A 20487-nucleotide genomic window follows, 5' to 3' on the forward strand; every position below is an offset into this window, starting at 1 on the left:
CACTCTGCCAGTGGTTGCACAGTTAAATCTGTCTCAAGAAGATTTGTTTCTGCCTCATTATTGAATAATTTAGTATCTCTTGTATCATTCGAAGCTTCCAAATTACCATCCATCTGTTCCATGATTTGTGGTTCCATAGCCTTCTTTTTTGCTCTCCGTTTCTTTCTCCTTCTTGGGTTGCTCTTAGAACTACCTCCAGCAGGATTTTGCAGTAGTTCTATATCCATGGTAGATTATTACTGGCATATGCTAGTACAGTAAAAATATTTCAGGAGATCCTTGGCAACTTTTTTCTTGGATTTTCTTGGTTTTTATAACAATGAATTTTTTTAAGTCCGTCCAGTTTCCCTCTTTATCTTATTTGCTTTGCTTTTCATAATGCACAGATCAAACCTGAACCATAAGCAATAGAAACCAAAACAAAATTTCCATGAGAAGAAAAGACAAAATTGAAGGGAATTTTAAACTTTTAATATTTGATAGAAATACCATGGAATCATGCAAAACAGACATCAAGATTAGAATGGACATTGACTCATCAATTCAGTTACACAAGACTCCTTCACATTCATGAGTGGATACCCACAAATATTTTCTAAAACAGAGAAAAGGCAAAATATTCCAATAGGAAAGCATCACATTAAACAACACGTATAAAAATCTCACTCTTCGTTACAGGCAGAACCATACATAATGACACAATGCGACAGTAAGCAATCATATTCATCCCCTCATACCAAAAAACAGAAGAAAGTACAATCATTTGAAGTGTAATCAAGATAAATAGGTGACGATCATCCTAAGCGGATAAATATTTTTGAAATAAATGCTTAAAGTACACCGACACGTGTAAACAGTTCTGCACATAACAAAATCTTCACCAATCGCTAGTGACAAGGAGAAAAGGAAAATTGTAATCCATCGAAAAAAGAAGAAAAATCTTTATCCATAAAAAACCAGCACCATGTAAGAAGAAACATTTGATAAAAAATCAAAATAAATAGTTCTTAACTGAAAATCCTCCTCCTTATTACATTAAAAAAAGGTTCCAAAACCTTTATCCTTTTAAATTAACCAATTTAAAAAAAGACCATCTATTTTTCACAACATTCAATCAATTATCCTTTCCACTTCAGATTCTTCTTACATACTGTTATAATCATATCTATAAGAAAAAAGAAAGAAGGAATAACTACATCACCAATTTTCAGGCAAAACTAGACCATCAACCAAATGAAGAGGATTTAAGAAATGATAGTGAATTAAGAAACAACTTGATATAAGCAACAAAAAAGAAATGCTATGTGCACGTATACCATTCAACAGCAATCTACAAAAGCGAAATCCACAAATAACAATGGTAAACTGTACACTCAAGACGATATAAAAGGACTGTGAATCCTCAGATTGACGATTGATGCATACGTACATACAGGTGTTGGTATAAATTCAGTCGTAAACACACACTAACACACCTCAGAAACACGCAAAGATGCTTACCTCAGGGTCAAGTTTCGGCAGAGGAACACGGACAGACGCCGCAGTGCGTAAGCGTTGATTTTGTATAGACTCAGGTACGGGCCCCGGGCCTCCGATCCGGACATCCGGGCCATGTTAATAACCAAACTCACGTTTTTACAGCTTTCTTTTATGGAATAGCGATTTTAACTCAGACCCGGGCCTTTGTCGGTCTCACGTTGTTGGGGAATTCCAGCGGATACGGATAATTGGGCTTCTTTCAGTGCTGGCCCAATCAATAATGTTATACAATAGGCTCTGAACTTGTTGAAGTCTATTGGGCCAATGTGTCAGTCCATACACTATATTGGCCCAACTAGTTGCTGATATTGGCCCTTTGTTAAATTGAAACGTGGCTCGCATAATTTTACTTCAAGTGATGGAGGGGCTACTTAATGATAATCTGAAATTACAAAAGGCCCCCTAACTTCTCAATAACACGAAAATTGCCCAAGATTTGCGCTAATCTTAATCGGGGCAGTATCGACCAGGCCAAAGTTCGACTCAAAAAACCTGAGTATATACTGACGGATGATAACTACACGACCATCTTAAATCAATAGTTCACGTATTGTCCTACACTTGGGGAATATTTATAAACACAAACTCTTCGTCTTTCATTTTTAATTATCTTACAACATTACTGACACAAGCATCAATTGAACTAATCCAAACCTTTTGAGTGGCGTTATTACATTTTTACAAAACTATGATGTTAGAATTTCAACTTAGCCAAACATTTTTGGTGTATTCCGTAAATCTAGATTTGGGCTTAAATGGATATTTCAAATTGGGACAGTCAACAGTCGCTCGTCAATTATTACATGCAGCCTATTACATGTATCCTTAAATACGTACGTTTAATGAGGGGAGCCCGAATTCCATTGATGCTGCCTGGAATATAAAGGCTAAAACCAACACCACTTCCAAATTTATTGCAATAGAATGCTTTGCTTCTTTTGATGATGAAAAGGACATTTATTAAGTTCTTACATAACATATCCAATACATTTAAAATATAGCACTCACTCAGCTCCCCTTAGTAAATACCAAAGTCCTTACCCTCATAAACAAAACAAATAATATATATATATTATATTATAAATCATATCAACTGTAAAAAAATTAAAAATATAAAAATAGAATTTAGTGTTTAAAATGACATTCTGGACAGATCAATACAGAATCTTGATATAACTCTGAAGAAAATTGATAGAATGTGTCCCCACAGCGAATATTAATTTCAAGAGTATCAGTAATATTAAACTCAAATATAAATATGCATTGCTCAAAAGTCTCTCGTCTTGAGAACTAATAGTCAATATATTTAAATTTTTATATTTTAAAAAAAATGAAATATAAGGCAATAACAAAGTCGAAAAGCAATAACTCCAACTCTGGAGGCACGAGCACCCCATTTCCTTATATCAACATGAGAGAATAATGACCCACACACTTGTTGCAAATATTAACAGGAGGATGTGGTCCTAGCCTTTGAACCCTCTAATTACTCTAAATTACTCGCAATTTTTGGACCACAACACAATTAACCTTAACTACTACTATTTATATGTACGACGTTACAGTGCTGCAACGCATGTGGGAGCATTAGTTTACTAAACTAAAATCATTCCGCAGAGATGAACAAATCTCTGTGGTCCAAAAATTACAACACTTTCATCTTTCCCTCTTGTTTCATTCCTACGTTTCCATGCTCTGTACTTCTGCCCTCACCCTATTTCTCACTCGCAAAAGAGCAAACTCGGATCATGTGTACATCATGTATATCATCATCATGGTTTAGTACCATTATCGTACGTTGTATAAGCCCAAATCTCTGACTACTCAATGCACTCATTATTCGGACCTATCTTCAGCATATTTTTTATTTTTAAATAAGTTCTTGATCCACTTTATTAAATTAGGGTCTTTATGTCCTGATTTCATGTGAAATTCTACAATTAGGGAAATCCGACATGATTTTTATGATTTGAGTAATATTTTTGTGGAGATGAAGAAGTGATTTACATTTAATAATATTATAACATCAGAACTAAAGTCGCATCACCGAAATTAGGGGACCCCAAAAGGTTGAGGCAAATGTGGAAAGTAAGGAGAAAGGCTGGTGTAAGATTTGATATAATAATAATGAAGTTTAGGTATGAGGGTGGGTTTGCATTTAAGTTTGAACTGAAAACCACTTCAACTTTCCACCTCCCTACACCCTTTCTTCACCAAGAGGAAACTTAGAGGGCCATTTATGATACACCTCAAAAGTTGAGGGCTCCAAACCAAACCACACCACTTTTCCCATTTCAAATCAAGTCTGATCGAATCAAATCAACCACTTTTTCTTAATTATACACCAATCACATGATGCAACCAGATCCGACTTGGCTGACGTAATTGATGGGGCCATGAACTAGCTATCCAATTATGCAAATTTTGCGCACCAACCCCAACACGAATATAAAAATTCAATTTATTAACTTTTTTTTCATTATTTTTCCATTTTGTGGGGTGGAGAATTTCAAAACTAATAATATATCACAGCTGTTGACCAATGAGATGGGTTTTGAATTTTTTTATTTAAATTATGACCTATGTATTAAATAAGAAAAATGTTTGTGCATCTATATATTTGGAATGAAGTAGTTAATTTATAATTACAAATCCCCAGGTGAATGGGGCATGCAGCGTCTTGTTTCTTTCACGTTTAATCATAATCATATATTTTTACTGGACCCAAAGTCAACTCTGGCAGATCGCCAAAATTATTAATTAAATATCTTGCCACACCCTCCCAATTAATTCGCACTTCTGTTAATAAAATACACATAGCCGCCCACAAATACCCACCCTAATTATTTTATGTATTTTTTAATCAAATATGATGCTTCAAATAAAAAGAATTAATTATCACACCCCTATATATTTAAGTAATCAAAAATTAGACGCAAATTGATAATTTTTACGAATAAGATTTTTGTTGTTCGGTGATAAATGTAGATTATTTTTTTTGAATGCGCCTCAAATACCCTGAAAGAAAACTTACGAGACAAGACATCAAAACTATACTGGGAATATCCTGATAATAATCATTTAATGTCTAAGTTAGATAGATTGTAATGACAAAGTGTTTAATGTAGTAAGAAATGCTACGACAACAAAAAAAGTTGTACTTGAAGTATGGATGACGGCTATTATATATTTTTTATAATTGCATAATTTCGTATGAACCACAAACACATAAAATGAGAAAGATGGTCGCAATGAGTCAATATATTTTAGGGTTTTGGAGGTACTGGGATTAGGTTATGACTATTTGAAATGAAAAGCACCGGTACAGAACTGTTTACAGTTTAAGAATAAGGTGGGATCGTATGTCTAGATACGACATTTAATATATTAATCCCGCATCATTATTATTGTAAAAATAAGTAAATAGCTGCATAAAATAATAGTCAAATTCAAGATTTTTATTAAGTCAAGAGTATTTAGACTTTATTTTGTGAATGAAATAAAGTTTGACCCACATAGAAAGAAAATGAAAAAAATCTGACTTGGTTTGATATAAATATAATAAAAGATAAATTACTTATTAACTTTCCAAAATGTTTTTGAAATTTTGTCTAATTTAAAATAAGATTTGAAGTCAACAAAAATCAAACAAGATATTCAGCTTCCAAATAGAAAAAGGTCAAAACATCACTTTTGATTCGGGCCAAAATATATAAAATAAGAAACTACAGGGGTTATTTTGTAAATACTCACAAAAATCACGCCACGATCTTAACGCATAACCTCCCCACCCGCCCCCCTTACGCCTTTTATGGAAGGAGCTTTCTTTGTTCCGTCGTCATCATCCGCGTTCAGTAAAGTGCCAATACAGTTCCATTTTCCTCTCTAATTCTAACTCCGTATCCAACTCATAGATACACGCGCGTATACGAGTGTTGCTACGACGCTATACGTGCAGCTCTACTTGCATGCCATGATTGAATAGGAGCAGTAATCGATTATCAGCAATCGAACTATGGGTTTATGTTTCTCACGCGGAGACAGATCCACTCCGAGGAGAAGACCGTCTAAGCGAATCACAAACCACTCAGCGGCGGCGGATGGAGGCGTCGGGAGCAAGCGGTGGACGAGGATTCGGTCGTCGAGGAAGGAGGAGAATCTAATTCACGAGCGGGCGCTGGCGGCGGCGATTCTCTTCCAGCAGCAGCTGCAGAACGGCGGCGTCGGAACGGCGCCGTTTGATAGGTCGACGTCTTTGAGGTATCCGACTGGGAACTCGAAGAAGAATCAGGCTTTGCCTCGGAGCTCGAGCTCCAGAGCGCGCTCGCTCACTGATCCTCTGCTTCAACCACACCAGCTTGTTAATCAGGTATAGTTTATTAACTTGACTGTTTCTAATTTTTTGTTGATTTTGCTGTGTTTTGTTAGCTAGTCCGTTGGATTCGTTGAGTTTTTTTTTTTAGAATCATGAACAGGCTTGGAGTTGCAATTATTATGTTTGGGATTTTGGTTTGTATTTTATTATGATCGAGCTTTTTCCCAATAATCAAGTCTGTCTGTAAAGTCGAAAAACTTGAGAGCTTTATTGAAGTTTGTGTTACATTATTAGATTGGCGGAGATTGGAGAAAGACATAAGGAATATATTTTATGTAATTTTGTTGATAGGTGTCTTGGTCTTTACATATACAATTCCACTTGCCGTTATCTAATATATAATTCATTAACACTGATGTTTGTTTGAGGAATTGCAGTCCCGCTTCAGCATATTGCTATGATGTATCTACACATCCTTTTTGTTTTCTAATGTAAATCTGAAAAATTCCCTTACTTCCAAAAGTATTCTACAACCTTCTCTCTATTGTTCATGCTGGAGCTCCCTGAAGTGTTAAATATGTTCACTGTACATGCATTAGTTGCATATTTATAGGGAATTTGACAATTGACATGGTTATTTTCTCTAACTCTTGACTGTCAATCAACATTTAGCAATGCAACTGTGTTATTTCCTTCTCATCCCTGATCTCTTGTTGGAGAATATTTTCATTGTCTGGATTGTTATATTGCTAACATTGGACCCAAGTCAGTTGTTAATTGGTGGTCCCATTTGAAGTATTCTAACTTGTAACTGGTGCTGACAGGTTCTGGAGATGTGGTAATCGCTATCTTGTGTATTGTTGTGAAGAGATTTTTCATTATTAGCTACCTGATCCTTACATGTTGATTAAATTCCTAGCTTCAGGATTCTCTCATTTTTGTGATCTCTCTCCATTAGAAAAAGAGAAATGAATTAAATGTCATAGAGAATGAACCAACCTGAAAACATTTGTAATTTTTCCCTTATACTCTATTCTCTCATTTTTGCTTCCAAGAACTAAATGTTATTTGTTCCACTCGCTGCTATTATTTTATCTGAATTTGTGTTTGCTTGTTTCTTCCAGCCCAACATTCTGGATCTATATATCTGCTTCCTTTTACCTGCGTGATATTCAATTTATACTAATTGACAGGATATCAAGCTTGACAATCTAGAGACTAGCCATTTTGTACTTGTTCATGGTGGTGGTTTTGGTGCCTGGTGCTGGTATAAAACTATTGCACTTCTAGAAGAAGGTGGATACAAAGTTACAGCAGTGGATTTGACCGGTTCAGGGATTCATTCGTTTGACACAAATAGCATCACAAGTCTTTCCCAATATGTGAAGCCATTGACTGAGTTTTTGGAAAAGCTCACTGATGGAGAGAAGGTTACCTTTACAGTTGTTCCATTTAATGATCTTCCATGTGAACCTTTTCTTCAGCATGTTGCATTCTCAATTAAATTTTGAAAATTAAGGATGAGCGGAATGTTTTTTTCATGGAAAATTTTCTTGTTATCCTTTAACATATATTGGTGAATAGTGCTATACATGTGAATTCTTGTCTGAGCTGTTTACAGGTTTTGTATACATGTACACTTCAAGGTTTGAAATTGTTTCAGCAATTTCATCATTCGTTATATATTTCTTTAGCTAAATCATATCCCATATCCGAAGTACTAGCAGGTGGTGGTAGTCTTTGCAGTTTATCCACTTACTTGTACTAAGGGCTTATTATGCCCTTTATTTACATCATGGAAAATGGCTCATAGCACTTTGAAATTTTATGATTACACCCACAAAAGTGTAAATATTAGTTATTCAAAATCATCTTCTTAGTGTCGTCTAATTGCACTATCTGTAGTTTAAGCTTTCCAGAAGCAAGTTACCTTAAGAGCTGCATATATTGTTTCTAGCTCAAAGTTTCTTCTATTTGTGAACATGATCCCAATTTATATGGCCATGTTTCCATGTGACTCTATTTCTAAGTTTCCTCCAAGGACGTGAAGATATGACTTCCTGTTACTTATGTCCTTGATACATGTAGGTAATTTTAGTAGGACATGATTTTGGCGGGGCATGTATATCATATGCTTTGGAGCTGTTTCCATCTAAAGTTTCAAAAGCTGTTTTTCTTGCTGCGGCTATGTTGACAAGTGGACAAAGTGCCCTTGATATGTTCTCTGAGAAGGTTGGTTTTCTAACTGGTTGGTTCTGTATCGAATGTTGACATGTAGATAGAAGTAATTTCATTTAACAAAACCAGTCTGTCAACTTCAGTTAAACTTTTGAGCAGCCGTAGTGTAGAGCCAAATAAACATTGTTTGTTCTGGTTTGTACTGCTAATGTGGAATAGTAGAGATGACATTCTCTGTGCGCTCTTGGAAAAGGAAAAGACAAGGATTACCTAGAATTCAAATGAATCTTTGAGTGAGGTGTTTGGTGAACTGTGTGTCTCATTAGTCTGTGGACTTGAATTCAGATATAAATTGCATTAATATGATTTCTTTCTGTGGGTCAAAGTTTCATTTTCAGAGTTTTAAGAGTCACCTCTGCCATTTAACCATGTTGCAGTTGCAGGATTTTAGAATTTTGTGTTTTTGCTTGGTTTATGAGCCTGTGAAAAGGCGGGAGAAAAGTGAATTCATTCAGGCTAAACCCTGGTCCTTTCACGTAAAATTTGAAATGTAATTCTGAATTCTGTGGGTCAAAGTTTCATTTTCAGAGTTTAAGACTCACCTCTGCCATTTAACCATATTGCGGTTGCAGGAGTTTGATTTCTGTGTTTTCACTTGGTTTTCTGAATTTGTTGAGGCTAAACGCTGATCCTTCCACGTAAAATTGAAATGTAATTCTGAATGATGGTGATTTCATTGTTTGGAGAGAGATTTAGGTTGTGTTTGGTTGTGTTTTCAATGAGATTTTTTTCACTTTTCAGTATGTGGGTAGTTGGGATTTTGTTTGGTCAAGCCATTTTCATTGAGAATGCATTCCTATTTTAATTCTCAATTTTTTGAAATTATAGGTCACATAGGTTTGTCATACTTGTCTTATCTTGTCAACATGTCTTTTCTTGTTTCAAATCAATTAAAATTGTTTCAAATGGCAAGACTCACTTTGATTATTTTATAATTTTACATGTTCAATCAATTTGGTCATCTGTCACATCAAAAATACATGTACACCTATATTCAACATTGTCACACCTATATACCTATATTTAAAAACAACTAATCCAAACATATTCTCAATTTTCGCACAAAAATCAATAAAGCATTTCTACACATTTCCAATTGTTGAAAACTGAAAATGAAAATGAAAACACAACCAAACGGGCCCTTAATGTTCAGTTGTTGAAGAGATAGCTGCCTTGTGTGATGTGATAGAACATTAGAACTGAAATATGATTGTTATTTCAGGTGGAACCAAATGACTTGATGCGCCAGGCTCAGGTTTTTATTTATGCCAATGGGAACAACCAGTCCCCAACTGCTATTGATTTTGACAAATCCCTCCTGAGGGACTTGCTATTCAACCAGAGCCCTGCCAAGGTATTGTGTGTTGTGAACAGTTAAAGTAACATGGTCTTGTTCATACACAAACAGAAACCAACTGCAGTATTTTATTTGGTCGTCGCTTAATTAACTGACACACATGGAAGTTCAACAAAATACTAAGGTCGATGAATCTTGCAACAGTTTTGGCTGGAGTTCAACCATAAAATGTGGTCTTTGGTGTTGTCTCTAGGTTCCAGAAGTTAAAACACCATTAATGCGTAGTCTTGATATTTATAATGCTCTAGGAAAGAAGTCTATTGGATTAGTTCTTTGATTAATGGGTTTATAGAAAGTGATTAAGGCACATGTTTCTGTTGAATCTCATTAGTGTGAACTAAAATTATCTACAGAATGTTGTTTGCCACGTCCTGGTTGCATGAACTGAAAATGACACAGACAGATTTTGAGAATTTTGCATGTTTTGCCTCTTTGGACCATTTCACATAAGAAACCAAAAAAAGTTTGTCAGTATATATAAATACATGCATGCGATTGTTAGAACTTGCTAATTCCTTGTTAAATTCCTTTCCCAGGATGTTGCATTGGCATCCGTCTCAATGAGGCCAATACCATTTTCGCCGGTTCTGGAGAAGCTCTCTCTTTCTGAAGCGAACCATGGGTCTGTAAGAAGGTTTTATATTGAAACTTTAGAAGACAATGCTATACCCGTTGCTGTGCAGGAATGTATGATAAACAAAAATCCTCCAGAGCAGGTCTTCCGTCTTAAAGGTGCTGATCACTCACCATTTTTCTCAAAGCCTCAAGCCTTGCATAAAGTATTAGTGGAAATATCGAAGATTCCATAATTTTTGTTAGACAAATCCTTTTCCAAGTGCCTTGTTATTCCACAGTTCCGCTGACATATTGGAAGATTAAGGTAGACATTTTCTGCATCCTGAGTTTTAACTTACATCAGAGATGCTGTTGCAGGTGATTGGCATTTATTGAGATGAGACGCAAAAATTTTACGCTTTTCATGAAGTTTAATATTTCTTGTTATTTAGATGCTCAACGCTCATATCAGGCAGCCGTTTGATCAATTCTGAAACTCATCGATTAAGGTGTGATTTGTATCTTCAAGTGTATTGTTGGTCATTTAGTTGTCTTGCAAATTTACAGCATTGACTTCTCTTCCCCTATCTTTTCTACTATAAACAAAAGATGAGGCTTCCGAGAGCTTTTAAACACAATTGTTGTAGGCTTTTTAGAGCTTTGTTTCAAAACCAAGCGAAAATAATATAAGTTTACTCAGCATACCACCACTCATTGAATGTGCAATACAGAGCAGGAAAACTAAAACAGATGTGAACCGCCTTGTTTGGTTTTATTTTCCTTTTATATTTTTAAAACGGTGATAAAGAAGCAAAAATTTGTTATCTGTATTCTTCTTACAAATTTTTACCTATCAGTTTCATCTTACTTATTATTGTTTTATATATTTAGAAATATGTGAAAAAAACTTTGACTATTAATCTTATACATTATTTTTTGTTAATAACGCTTAGATATAATATTAACAATTCTAAGTTAATAAAAATATATATTTGAATTCAACAACACTAGCAACATAAAATACAACAACTCAGTTAATTCAAAATCAACCATACTTTTGTTTTTGTTTTCACATGAAATATATACAAAATAAAAAACCCACATTTCCAAAATTGGAAATGAAAACAAAATAAAAGCTTGACCATCAAGATAAATCAATAATGAAGTGTATTGAACTGTGAGTCTTTCATGTCATCGGATTTACGTGTTGTGTCATAGTCGAATCTTAAGCGTCGCTGCAGTCAACCATTCATACCCCAAGATTTATCATATCATCAAGTTCTTTGCTAACGATGCTAGATTTCCATATCAAGTTGATACACCTACCAATAGAGTATCTTCAACCAAGCAGAAAAGTGCACCAATCCTCCACACTTCATATATATAAATCAAAGCATCTCATTTGTAAACCACCATTTCCGGCACTCCCACTACACTAAGCCAAATAACAATAACAGAACCAGCACTGACTACATGCACCAAGGCAATTATTAACGCTAGGATTTGCCAAACCAATAAACAGGTCCACAGGAATTTGGCGGTTAAATCTCCATCAAAGGGTTAGATATACACAGCCCAATGAAATGCAATCGCATCACAATACACTGGTTTATCTTGGGTTCGAACATGATAAAACAAACCATCATCCATTTGGTTGAGTTGGCATCATTCTCTTTCTAGGAGAGGATCCTAGGTTCAAACCTAGTTGCCCACAAACCCCCACCCACATTCTACTAGAACAAACATGATAAAGCAAGAAATCAACTGCCATAATCTATTTATTGATGAACAATTGACCAGAAACCTTGTCACAAAATTAAAAAATAAAAACAGACATACATCTTCAATGCTATATTCTAATGACAGAAGTTAACAAGCTGAATAACAAAGACAACAAATGAGGCTACATGTGGCATCTTGAACTCACCTCCACAAGAGAGTCTTGGCAATTGCTTCATGCCCATAATGGGATTAAGTAAGAAAACACACAGTGCCACCATAGAAGCCCAAGTAATATAATATGCAACACTAACTAAATCCTCATGTTTGTTTTAGCTATACCTATCATGCAAAGAACCATCAAAGTTTAACTAGATTTGACAAACACTCAAATCACAAAAAAAAAAAACCAACATTATACACTAAGATTAGTCTCTCGAGGAGTGACAAACTAAGTTCGTCCGGTAGTACCTTCAATTTTAAGATACTTAGCAACTAGACATCAAGCTTACTTTATAGTTAACTTGTTGGCACTATTCAGGCTCGACAGCTTCAACCACATAATTTATGGTACTAAACATAAATTATCCACAAACTTCAATAATTTACACAAAAACAAGCAACCAGAATGACATTTGGCACATTAGACAGGGGACTCTCCCTAATAACCAGAGCTCATGCATTAGCCAAAATCATGGGGACAACCACTAAGAAAACAGCTACAGCATGCGCACCAATTTACAGAGCACATCCATTGGTCAATAATAACAGAACAGCGTATACGAACTGAAATAAGAGAAATAACCCACTTATCTCCAGACCAACTTCTGGTTTCAATTGAGAGCACAGTATAACAGTAATAGAAAACCCAATTCAAAGTCTTACACCATGATAATCATATTACCTGCTATCTAATTCCGACTACGTAGAAAATCAAAATCACTGACTTCTAACGCAACAAAACATGACATAATGGATAAAGACAAAATGAAGACTTGAAAAAGCATATGGTTAGAACTTAGAAGCCGAGCTTGGTGCGACGCCAGTGGCGGCGCTTGGCGTTGTACCGGATGGTGTTGTCAGTGCGCATGCGGATCCAATATGGGATTGGCCTGTTCTGCCTCTGCTTCTTCGCCAGCTTCTTCTTTATCATGAAAGTCTTGTGCGACGGCTGCCAGATAGTTCAACATTCACACACACACACAAGAAGAATGCATTTTTAGCATCTGAGTTAAACGGAAAAAGTATGCATCAAGAATGGCAGGGTGTACCATGGTTGAATTCCGGCAGCGGCTGAGAACTCTCCTCCTCTGGGTTTGCTGCAGGGGACGAATGTAAACCCTAATCTCCTATTTTATACATGTAGATGGGTTGATAATGATAAAAAAAATTGAAAATAGAAAATAAAAGAAAATTCTTGCAATAAAAAAAGGTCTTGCTATAAAACCAGAAATTAATAAACCCTACCAATTTCGTTAATGGCATACATTATCAATTTACAAAGCTCTTAACAGCTTAATTAGTTGATTATTTGTTTCTAATTTATAGGTTTTAAACAACGACCTGCTTCTTAATTAGTTACGGAATGCAGGGCTGATAAAAAAAATTTAAACCCACCCAATCAAATCCAATTTTACCATTTTTTATGAGTTATTTTTAAAATTATAATTTTAAATTAAAGTTTAAAAACCCCTAAAAAACGGAATCGCACCATTAAGTATATAATTAATTTTTTAAATTATATATATGTAATAATTTAAGAAAATAATTAATTTCATATTCAAATTATATAAGCCCAAAATTCATATATTATTAAAAATCCATATTACAAATCTCATTTTTGTAATATTTATATTTGGACTTTATAATAAAAAAAAATATGCTTAGCTCTTTAAGCTCATTTGATGATTGTCCCAATTTTTCATTTATTTTTACTCCCATATTTTTTTTTCTCCACCTCTTCCTCCTTTCTTTTCTCTCTTACCACATTTTTTCTTTATTCTGTCTTTCTGTCTTTTTTTTTGTCCTATGCTTTTAAATATTTATTAAATATATTGATAATGATTTTGTCGTTTTCATAATTGAAAGGATCAAACTTTTGTGCAACCTCAACGGACATATACGACTAATTTGCATGGAATCTTCATTACCAAGAGTATTACCTACTACTATTTATCAAATATTGATTAAGGATACAACTAAATTTGGTATGCTTTATTAATATAATATTTAATATGTTCATAATCGACCCTTGGCCTTTGCTGGATTAAGTATTTTTTTGTTGGATTACTATATATGTACATATATTTTAATCTACTTAAAGTTGTGGAGCGTGTTGGTGGTTTATAGTGGATAATGTTGGTCTTTCTTGATTGTTACATACAAATATTCATTTTATTTTTTTATTTTTATTAGTCTCGATTTCTTATTTTTATTATAACTATTACAACCGCCAAACCACCGAAAATTACATCTTTGATTTTGATTTTAAAAGTGACAATTTAAAAATTATTCTATAAAACCATCAATGACAACACAATTTAATAATATTTTCTTTAAAAAAATAAAATCGCACCATGAGCACCCTTAATGGAGTGTAGATATATGAAAATAGATAGATAATTAAAATATATATATATGAATAAACGCGTGGCATTTGCAATTTAAATAATAAAGAATGTTAACATATAGAAGATCAAATATTTATTTTTCATTTTATTATATGTTTACACTTCAATTCAGAAAAAATAGATACTTTTTATACATGGTAAATTATAAGCGGTTCTTTTAAAGTTTGTTGTAATTATAAATATCTTCTCGTTGTTCGAAAAATTACAAATGCTCCTCTAGAATTATAAATATACTAACAAATACTTTCCTACAATAAGATGTTACAAGGAGGTATTTGTAATTTAAGGGGTATTTATATTCCAAAAAATAGGAGATATTTGTAATTATAATAAATTTCAGAAGAATCTATTTTAATATTGTTAAAAATTGTGGCCCAAATCTCTTAGGCCCAGCCCATCTCCCTGCATGGTTGGGATTGGTCCGCCTCATTATGCTTGGCCCACGTGCACCTGGCCCTAGCCCATCCCCTGACTTCATCCACTAGGGTTACCCACTTTGCCCCTTTTTTATATGGCCTGTCTCTTCCTCTCTTTGTCATTATCCTAATCCCTTACCCCGGCCTCATTGTTTCTCTCGTCTTCTCTCTATTCTTCTTCTTTCTGGCGCCATTCTTCCTCAATTCTATTTTGGAATTAAATGGGCTATACCACTATATATTGTTGGCTTCAGTCTCGTTCATGTTCAAAACCTAAAACCCTTCTGCTCTCTTTAATCTCCTTTTGTGTTCCTTAAAATTCTTCGTGAATTAACCTTAGTGGCTAAACAAATCTTGTAAGACCTTAACCTTTGTGGCCCAGTGGTTTCAAGCAATCGTGAGTCTGGATTGTGGCTTTGGATTTACATTGACTGGTTCTGGCTACTTGAGCCTTGTTCATGTAAACCATTGTGTATTCTAACTCTCTTTTATTCTGTTTTATATTTTCTATAATTTTATTACTGTAACTATTTAAATTTATAAATTATAATAACCGAAAATTATTATATAAGGGGTTTTCAAACCCTATCAAAATATGTAATAGTTTGATTCTTTGTTATTGGGCTTGGTATATGAAGGATTGATACCTAACAAATATATTAGGGGTCAAATTTTGTAGCATACCTTGGTTTTCCATATGCAAGACCACAGCAGCAGCCCAACACAAATTCAGACGTAGGATTCTAAGTTGATTGTCATTGCCACGACACTTTTAAAACACTGTTGATTATGTATCTATTGCCTGGAAAGTGTGGGCGTGGACTACCAAAGTCCTCTCGGAACATTCTTCCTAGAAAGTGTGGGCGTGGACTACCAAAGTCCTCTCAGAACATTTTTCCTACTTCCCAAATTCCAATGACTCACAATTGAGCACCAAAAAAGAATGAATCTGCATATAGTTTCAATTGCTTTGCTACTTCTCTGCTTCCTCAACACATACATATGGGCTAGTGATATTCCAACTTACTTCACAGGCGACGTCTCTATTAACAGCGGCTCAGTTGGTACTTCTTCAGCACTCAATGGCAGGGAATGGGTGGGAGACGTTAAACCAAAACTTCCTTCCTTGCTACAGCTGAAGGGCTCATCAACCACATCAACTGCAATTCATAAGTTGATCTCTGCTGATCCAGTTCCCCACAACACTGCAAGAATCTCTCTCTCCCAATTCTCCTATGCATTTCTACTGAACCCAGGTCAGAAAATCATCCGCCTTCACTTTAATCCGTCTCCATATAGAGGTTTTAAGGGGTTGAGGGACTTCTTTACTGTGGAAGCTGGACCTTTTACTTTGCTCAGTAATTTCAGCGCTTCACTTACTGCTGATGCTCTTGCTCTCAAGTCTTTTGCCAAGGAATTCTGTCTAAACATACGAGAAAATGAGCAACTCATCCTTACATTTTCTCCTGTAACTAGTCCCTCGAGGGATAGTACATATGCTTTTATAAATGGCATTGAGATTATCCCAGTGCCGGCCGGTCTTTCCTACTTTGATGGTGGAGATATTGGAGTCCAAGTGGTTGGTCAGAAGTCTCTGATCCATGTTGATCACAACACTGCACTTGAGATTGTCCATCGGCTAAGCATTAAACCGAATCCAGTCCTGTCTGCTGGAGATTTTGATGGTGTGTTCCCGACTTGGGCAATGAAAAAAGCAAATAAAAGCAGAAATGAGACCTGGAGGGTGTCGGTAGATGTAGGATTCCGATACTTGATAAGGCTTCATTTCTCGGAGCTAGGAATCAAGATTACAGGAACTGATGATGTGGTGTTTAAGGTTCTCATTAATGAAATTATTGCTCAGACTAATATTGACATAGCGAAGGAAAGCAATGAAAATAGCATCCCCCGGTATAGGGACTACATAGTGATGATGAGAGGCCAAAAGAGGGAGGATAAACGCGATATCTTGATTTCACTGCAGTGGGATAATGAACTCATAGATGGAAGGGGACTGCTTGATGCATTTGAAGTATTTAAGTTGAGCAACCCTGATAATAGTCTTGCCAGTCCAAATCCCTTGCCTCCAGAACAGGATCCGCCATCCTGGATTATCCAAACTTTACTCTTGGTTCTTGGTCGTAGAAATGCTATGGCAACTTTTGCAGTAGCTATGATTGCACTGGTGAATATTATTGTCCATAAGTTGCCGCAGATTTGGGAAGCTTGCAGTACTGAGGAGAAAAACAAGCCATCGGTCAGGGCTGAACGACTCTGTCGCCGTTTTTCACTAGCTGAGATCCAATTAGCCACCAGAAACTTCAATGACGCACTCTTAATTGGACGCGGAGGATTTGGTCGAGTCTACAAAGGCCTGATTGATAAAGGGCACAATACTGTGGCTGTAAAGAGGTTAAAGTTGGAGTCGAGGCAAGGGGCGCATGAGTTTTTGACAGAGATTGAAACACTTTCTGAACTGAGACATGTTAATTTAGTTTCTCTAATTGGTTATTGCAATGAGCGTGGAGAAATGATTCTTGTTTATGACTATATGGCTGGAGGGACACTGTCTGACCACCTCTACAGACTTCAAAGGAAGAGCAATGACTGTCCTTCTCTGACCTGGAAGCAACGCCTTAATATTTGCATCGGAGCTGGTCGGGGCCTAGACTATCTCCACACGGGCCAAGGAATCATACATCGTGATGTAAAGCCTTCAAACATCTTGCTAGATGAAAATTTCGTAGCTAAGGTTTCAGATTTCGGCCTAGCAAAACAGGAAGACAGGAGCACGTCAGAAAGCCACATTATCACAAAAGTTAAAGGCACAAAGGGGTACTTGGACGCACATTATATGAGCACTGGTAAGCTAACAAGGAAAAGTGACACATATGCGTTTGGGGTGGTGCTTTTCGAAGTATTATGTGGGAGACCAGCAGTGGATTTAATGGTTCCTGAGGATGAGTATATTTTGACCAAGTGGGCTCGAGAAAACATCAGTAATGGAAAAGTTGATGAGATTGTAGATTCAAGTCTGAGGGGTGAAATCTCAGAAAGTAGCCTTAGGGCATTTGTGGAGGTTGCTGAAAGGTGCTTGCTTGATGAACCGAAGAAACGACCAACAATGGCTCAAGTTGTGCTGCAACTTGAGTTTTCACTTGAGCAACAGGAAAGCAAACAACCTCTTAAGTTTAATGAGACATCAAGTTTTTCTGTTGACATCGGTCCACGTGATGACAAAATTGACCAATTTGTTAAAACAGGGCAGCTAACAATGACCTCTACAGATGTGCAGAATCTCACACCTCCTCGAAAAGAACAAGCTAACAGCAAAGTGGTTATTGCTGAGCTTTCATCTGGAAGAATAGCCACAACGTATAAGCCACCACGACTTTGGCCATGGGATGCATTTTGGAACAGATTCAAACCATCCAAGAAAAAGGAATTTTTATTATCAGGTATACATTTATTATATGCACATAGTGATAGTAAAAAACATTTCCCCGTATTTTGGTTTTCAAATTTTCATGATCTACTATTTCTTATCTATGATACTACTTTATGATTAATGTTGTTTTCTGAAAACAAAACCTTATGAAGAATTCTGCAAAGAAAACATCAAATTGCCCAAGTTTGATTGGAGTAAAGTTGCAGCTGCCACCAATCAATTCTCCTCTTCACAATTAGTTGGACAAGGCAGATATGGTCCTGTTTATAAGGTGATCTTTTCTGGACTGATCCATTCTACTATTTTCCTAAATCAGATATGAGGGTGACCGTTATCCATCTTTCTGTTAATTATACTCCCTGTACAGGCTATTTGCCCTTCGGGACATGCAGTTGCAGTTAAAAGGCCTTCATCATCTTCAATCCTCATCCGCAAGGAGTTCAACACCGAGATATTTTTCCTTCACAATATCATGCATCGAAACATCGTAAAACTACTTGGCTACTGCATTTATAGAGAAGAAAAATTGCTGGTATATGAATTCATGGAAAACAAAAGTCTAGATACCTTTATAGGTTGGTGTTTTGAGATTCTTTACTTCATCACCGCTCACCCTACATTCATAAAATAATAGAAATGAATGATAACAAGTAATAGATTCCACAATCCCATTTCCTTATTTAATCACATACTAACCACTAGCATTATTGATTAATGATACTTTTATTCGTAGATGGAGATCAACGTCCCCTCCTTCAATGGCCAGTACGCTTCAACATCATAATTGGGATTGCTCGAGGACTTTCTTATCTTCATCAAGATTCAGGAATGAGAATAGTTCACAGAGATATCAAAACCAGCAGCATTTTATTGGACACCGAGATGAATCCTAAAATATCTGACTTTGCCTTTGCCAGGACTTTACCAGATAATCAATCTGAACTGAAAACCACACAAGTTATTGGGACACAGTAAGTGTCAGGATTCATCTCTCCCACCCTCTTTCTCTTTTCTAGTTTGTTCCATTGTCAGGATTAGTTGTGTTTTCTGTGCGCAGTGGCTATATGTCTCCAGAGTCTGCCAGATATGGCAAATTTTCCTTTAAATCAGATGTGTATAGCTTTGGAATCACTGTGCTGGAAGTGGTTAGTGGCAGGAGGCATAACCAACATACACCTAATCAGGAACCCTTTGTCCTTCTTGACTACGTAAGTATAGTGAAGTAAATGATCAACTATTAGTACTCCATGTACGTATTTGTGGGTAACTTAGAAATGAACCACTTAGTGAAAGATTCATATAATAGAATGGTGAATTTTGTAATTGGCACTGTTCAGGCATGGAAGCTCTGGAATGAAGGGAAGGCACTGGACATGGTAGACGAATCACTTGCAGGTGCATTTGCAGTGGAAGAAGCTCTAAGATGTATTCAAGTTGGTCTCTTATGCACCCAAGACGAACCAAATCACAGGCCAGATACGTATTCTGTGATTAAAATGTTGGAAGGCAAAGAGCTAGTAGTGGAGCCACAAAAGCCACCACCTCCAGCCAATCTTCTACATGGTGATGCAACATTCATGACGCAGTTGCAAGGTTTGAACTTGATGACACACTGCAAAGATTTTAAAATTTTAGAAACAATTTCACTTATTTTGCATAGAATTTGCAAATTACTGCCTTAAATTCTTATCTCTAGACATATGTTATGTGTTGGTTTCAACAATTTTGGCATCACATCATGTAGATTGTTTTACCTCAGTACTGCACTTCATGAACATGAAAGGATTTTGGCATTCACATTATTATAGATATATTGTAAAGTATGTGGTCGCTGCACATAATGCAAGTTCTTTTTCAGAAATATTAAGTTCTTTAGAATAGTGTTAAATATAAAAACCAACAAAAGAGTTGTTATTATTCTGGTATAGATCTATATGCCCACAGTAACAGTCATAGACATTTCCTTTTGGTTTTTTTTGTATTCAAAATTTTCGTGATCTACTATTACTTACGCAATACTACTTGATGATTAATGTTATTTTCTGACAAGTGCAAAATGTTTGAGAATTGCAGAAACTTGTGAAGAAGTCTTTGAACCGAACATAAAATTGGTAAAGTTTGATTGGAATACGATTGTAACGGCCACCAGTGGGTTCTCCTCTTCAAATAAAGTTGGAGTAGGCTCATTTGGTCCTGTTTATAAGGTGGCCTTTTCTGGACTCATCCATTCTACTAAAATAGGATTGTAACTAAAGATTTTATTCTCCTAA

The 20487-nt window shown here is 35.8% G+C and overlaps 4 protein-coding genes across 4 annotated transcripts in view; 2 read left to right on the forward strand and 2 right to left on the reverse strand.

The window, feature by feature from the left end:
- LOC105177531 overlaps positions 1–1609 on the reverse strand; it is a gene marked incomplete in the record, with an annotated part of 6125 nt that extends 4516 nt beyond the window's left edge. Inside the window, 2 exon segments of the mRNA XM_011100723.2 lie at positions 1–393; positions 1501–1609. Of these exon segments, the coding sequence (XP_011099025.1) occupies positions 1–227 (227 nt within the window).
- LOC105177532 (putative methylesterase 11, chloroplastic) lies at positions 5339–10577 on the forward strand. Its single transcript, XM_011100724.2, has 5 exons — positions 5339–5908; positions 7048–7284; positions 7943–8086; positions 9315–9446; positions 9986–10577. Exons 1-5 carry the CDS (start codon positions 5555–5557, stop codon positions 10256–10258), a joined length of 1140 nt encoding a protein of 379 aa, XP_011099026.1. The 5' UTR covers positions 5339–5554; the 3' UTR covers positions 10259–10577.
- Positions 12511–13015, reverse strand: LOC105177533 (60S ribosomal protein L39-3). The gene is made up of 2 exons (XM_011100725.2): positions 12995–13015; positions 12511–12894 (listed from the first exon to the last, which is right to left on the reverse strand). Exons 1-2 carry the CDS (start codon positions 12995–12997, stop codon positions 12742–12744), a joined length of 156 nt encoding a protein of 51 aa, XP_011099027.1. The 5' UTR covers positions 12998–13015; the 3' UTR covers positions 12511–12741.
- The window catches only part of LOC105177638 (putative receptor-like protein kinase At5g39000), a gene marked incomplete in the record, with an annotated part of 6519 nt that continues 1582 nt past the window's right edge, over positions 15551–20487 (forward strand). Inside the window, 7 exon segments of the mRNA XM_011100862.2 lie at positions 15551–18227; positions 18370–18488; positions 18585–18792; positions 18951–19188; positions 19275–19425; positions 19555–19810; positions 20291–20421. Coding sequence (XP_011099164.2) covers positions 15713–18227; positions 18370–18488; positions 18585–18792; positions 18951–19188; positions 19275–19425; positions 19555–19810; positions 20291–20421 — 3618 coding nt within the window.

Source organism: Sesamum indicum, linkage group LG15 (assembly GCF_000512975.1).
Source record: "Sesamum indicum cultivar Zhongzhi No. 13 linkage group LG15, S_indicum_v1.0, whole genome shotgun sequence".
Taxonomy (NCBI): domain Eukaryota; kingdom Viridiplantae; phylum Streptophyta; class Magnoliopsida; order Lamiales; family Pedaliaceae; genus Sesamum; species Sesamum indicum.

Bases quoted from the DNA above. Each gene is read 5' to 3' on its own strand.
- LOC105177532 (XM_011100724.2), top strand. From the start codon at position 5,555: ATGGGTTTATGTTTCTCACGCGGAGACAGATCCACTCCGAGGAGAAGA. The intron at 7,285-7,942 runs GTTACCTTTACA...TGATACATGTAG, and splicing joins AGCTCACTGATGGAGAGAAG to GTAATTTTAGTAGGACATGA. The intron at 9,447-9,985 runs GTATTGTGTGTT...TTCCTTTCCCAG, and splicing joins TCAACCAGAGCCCTGCCAAG to GATGTTGCATTGGCATCCGT.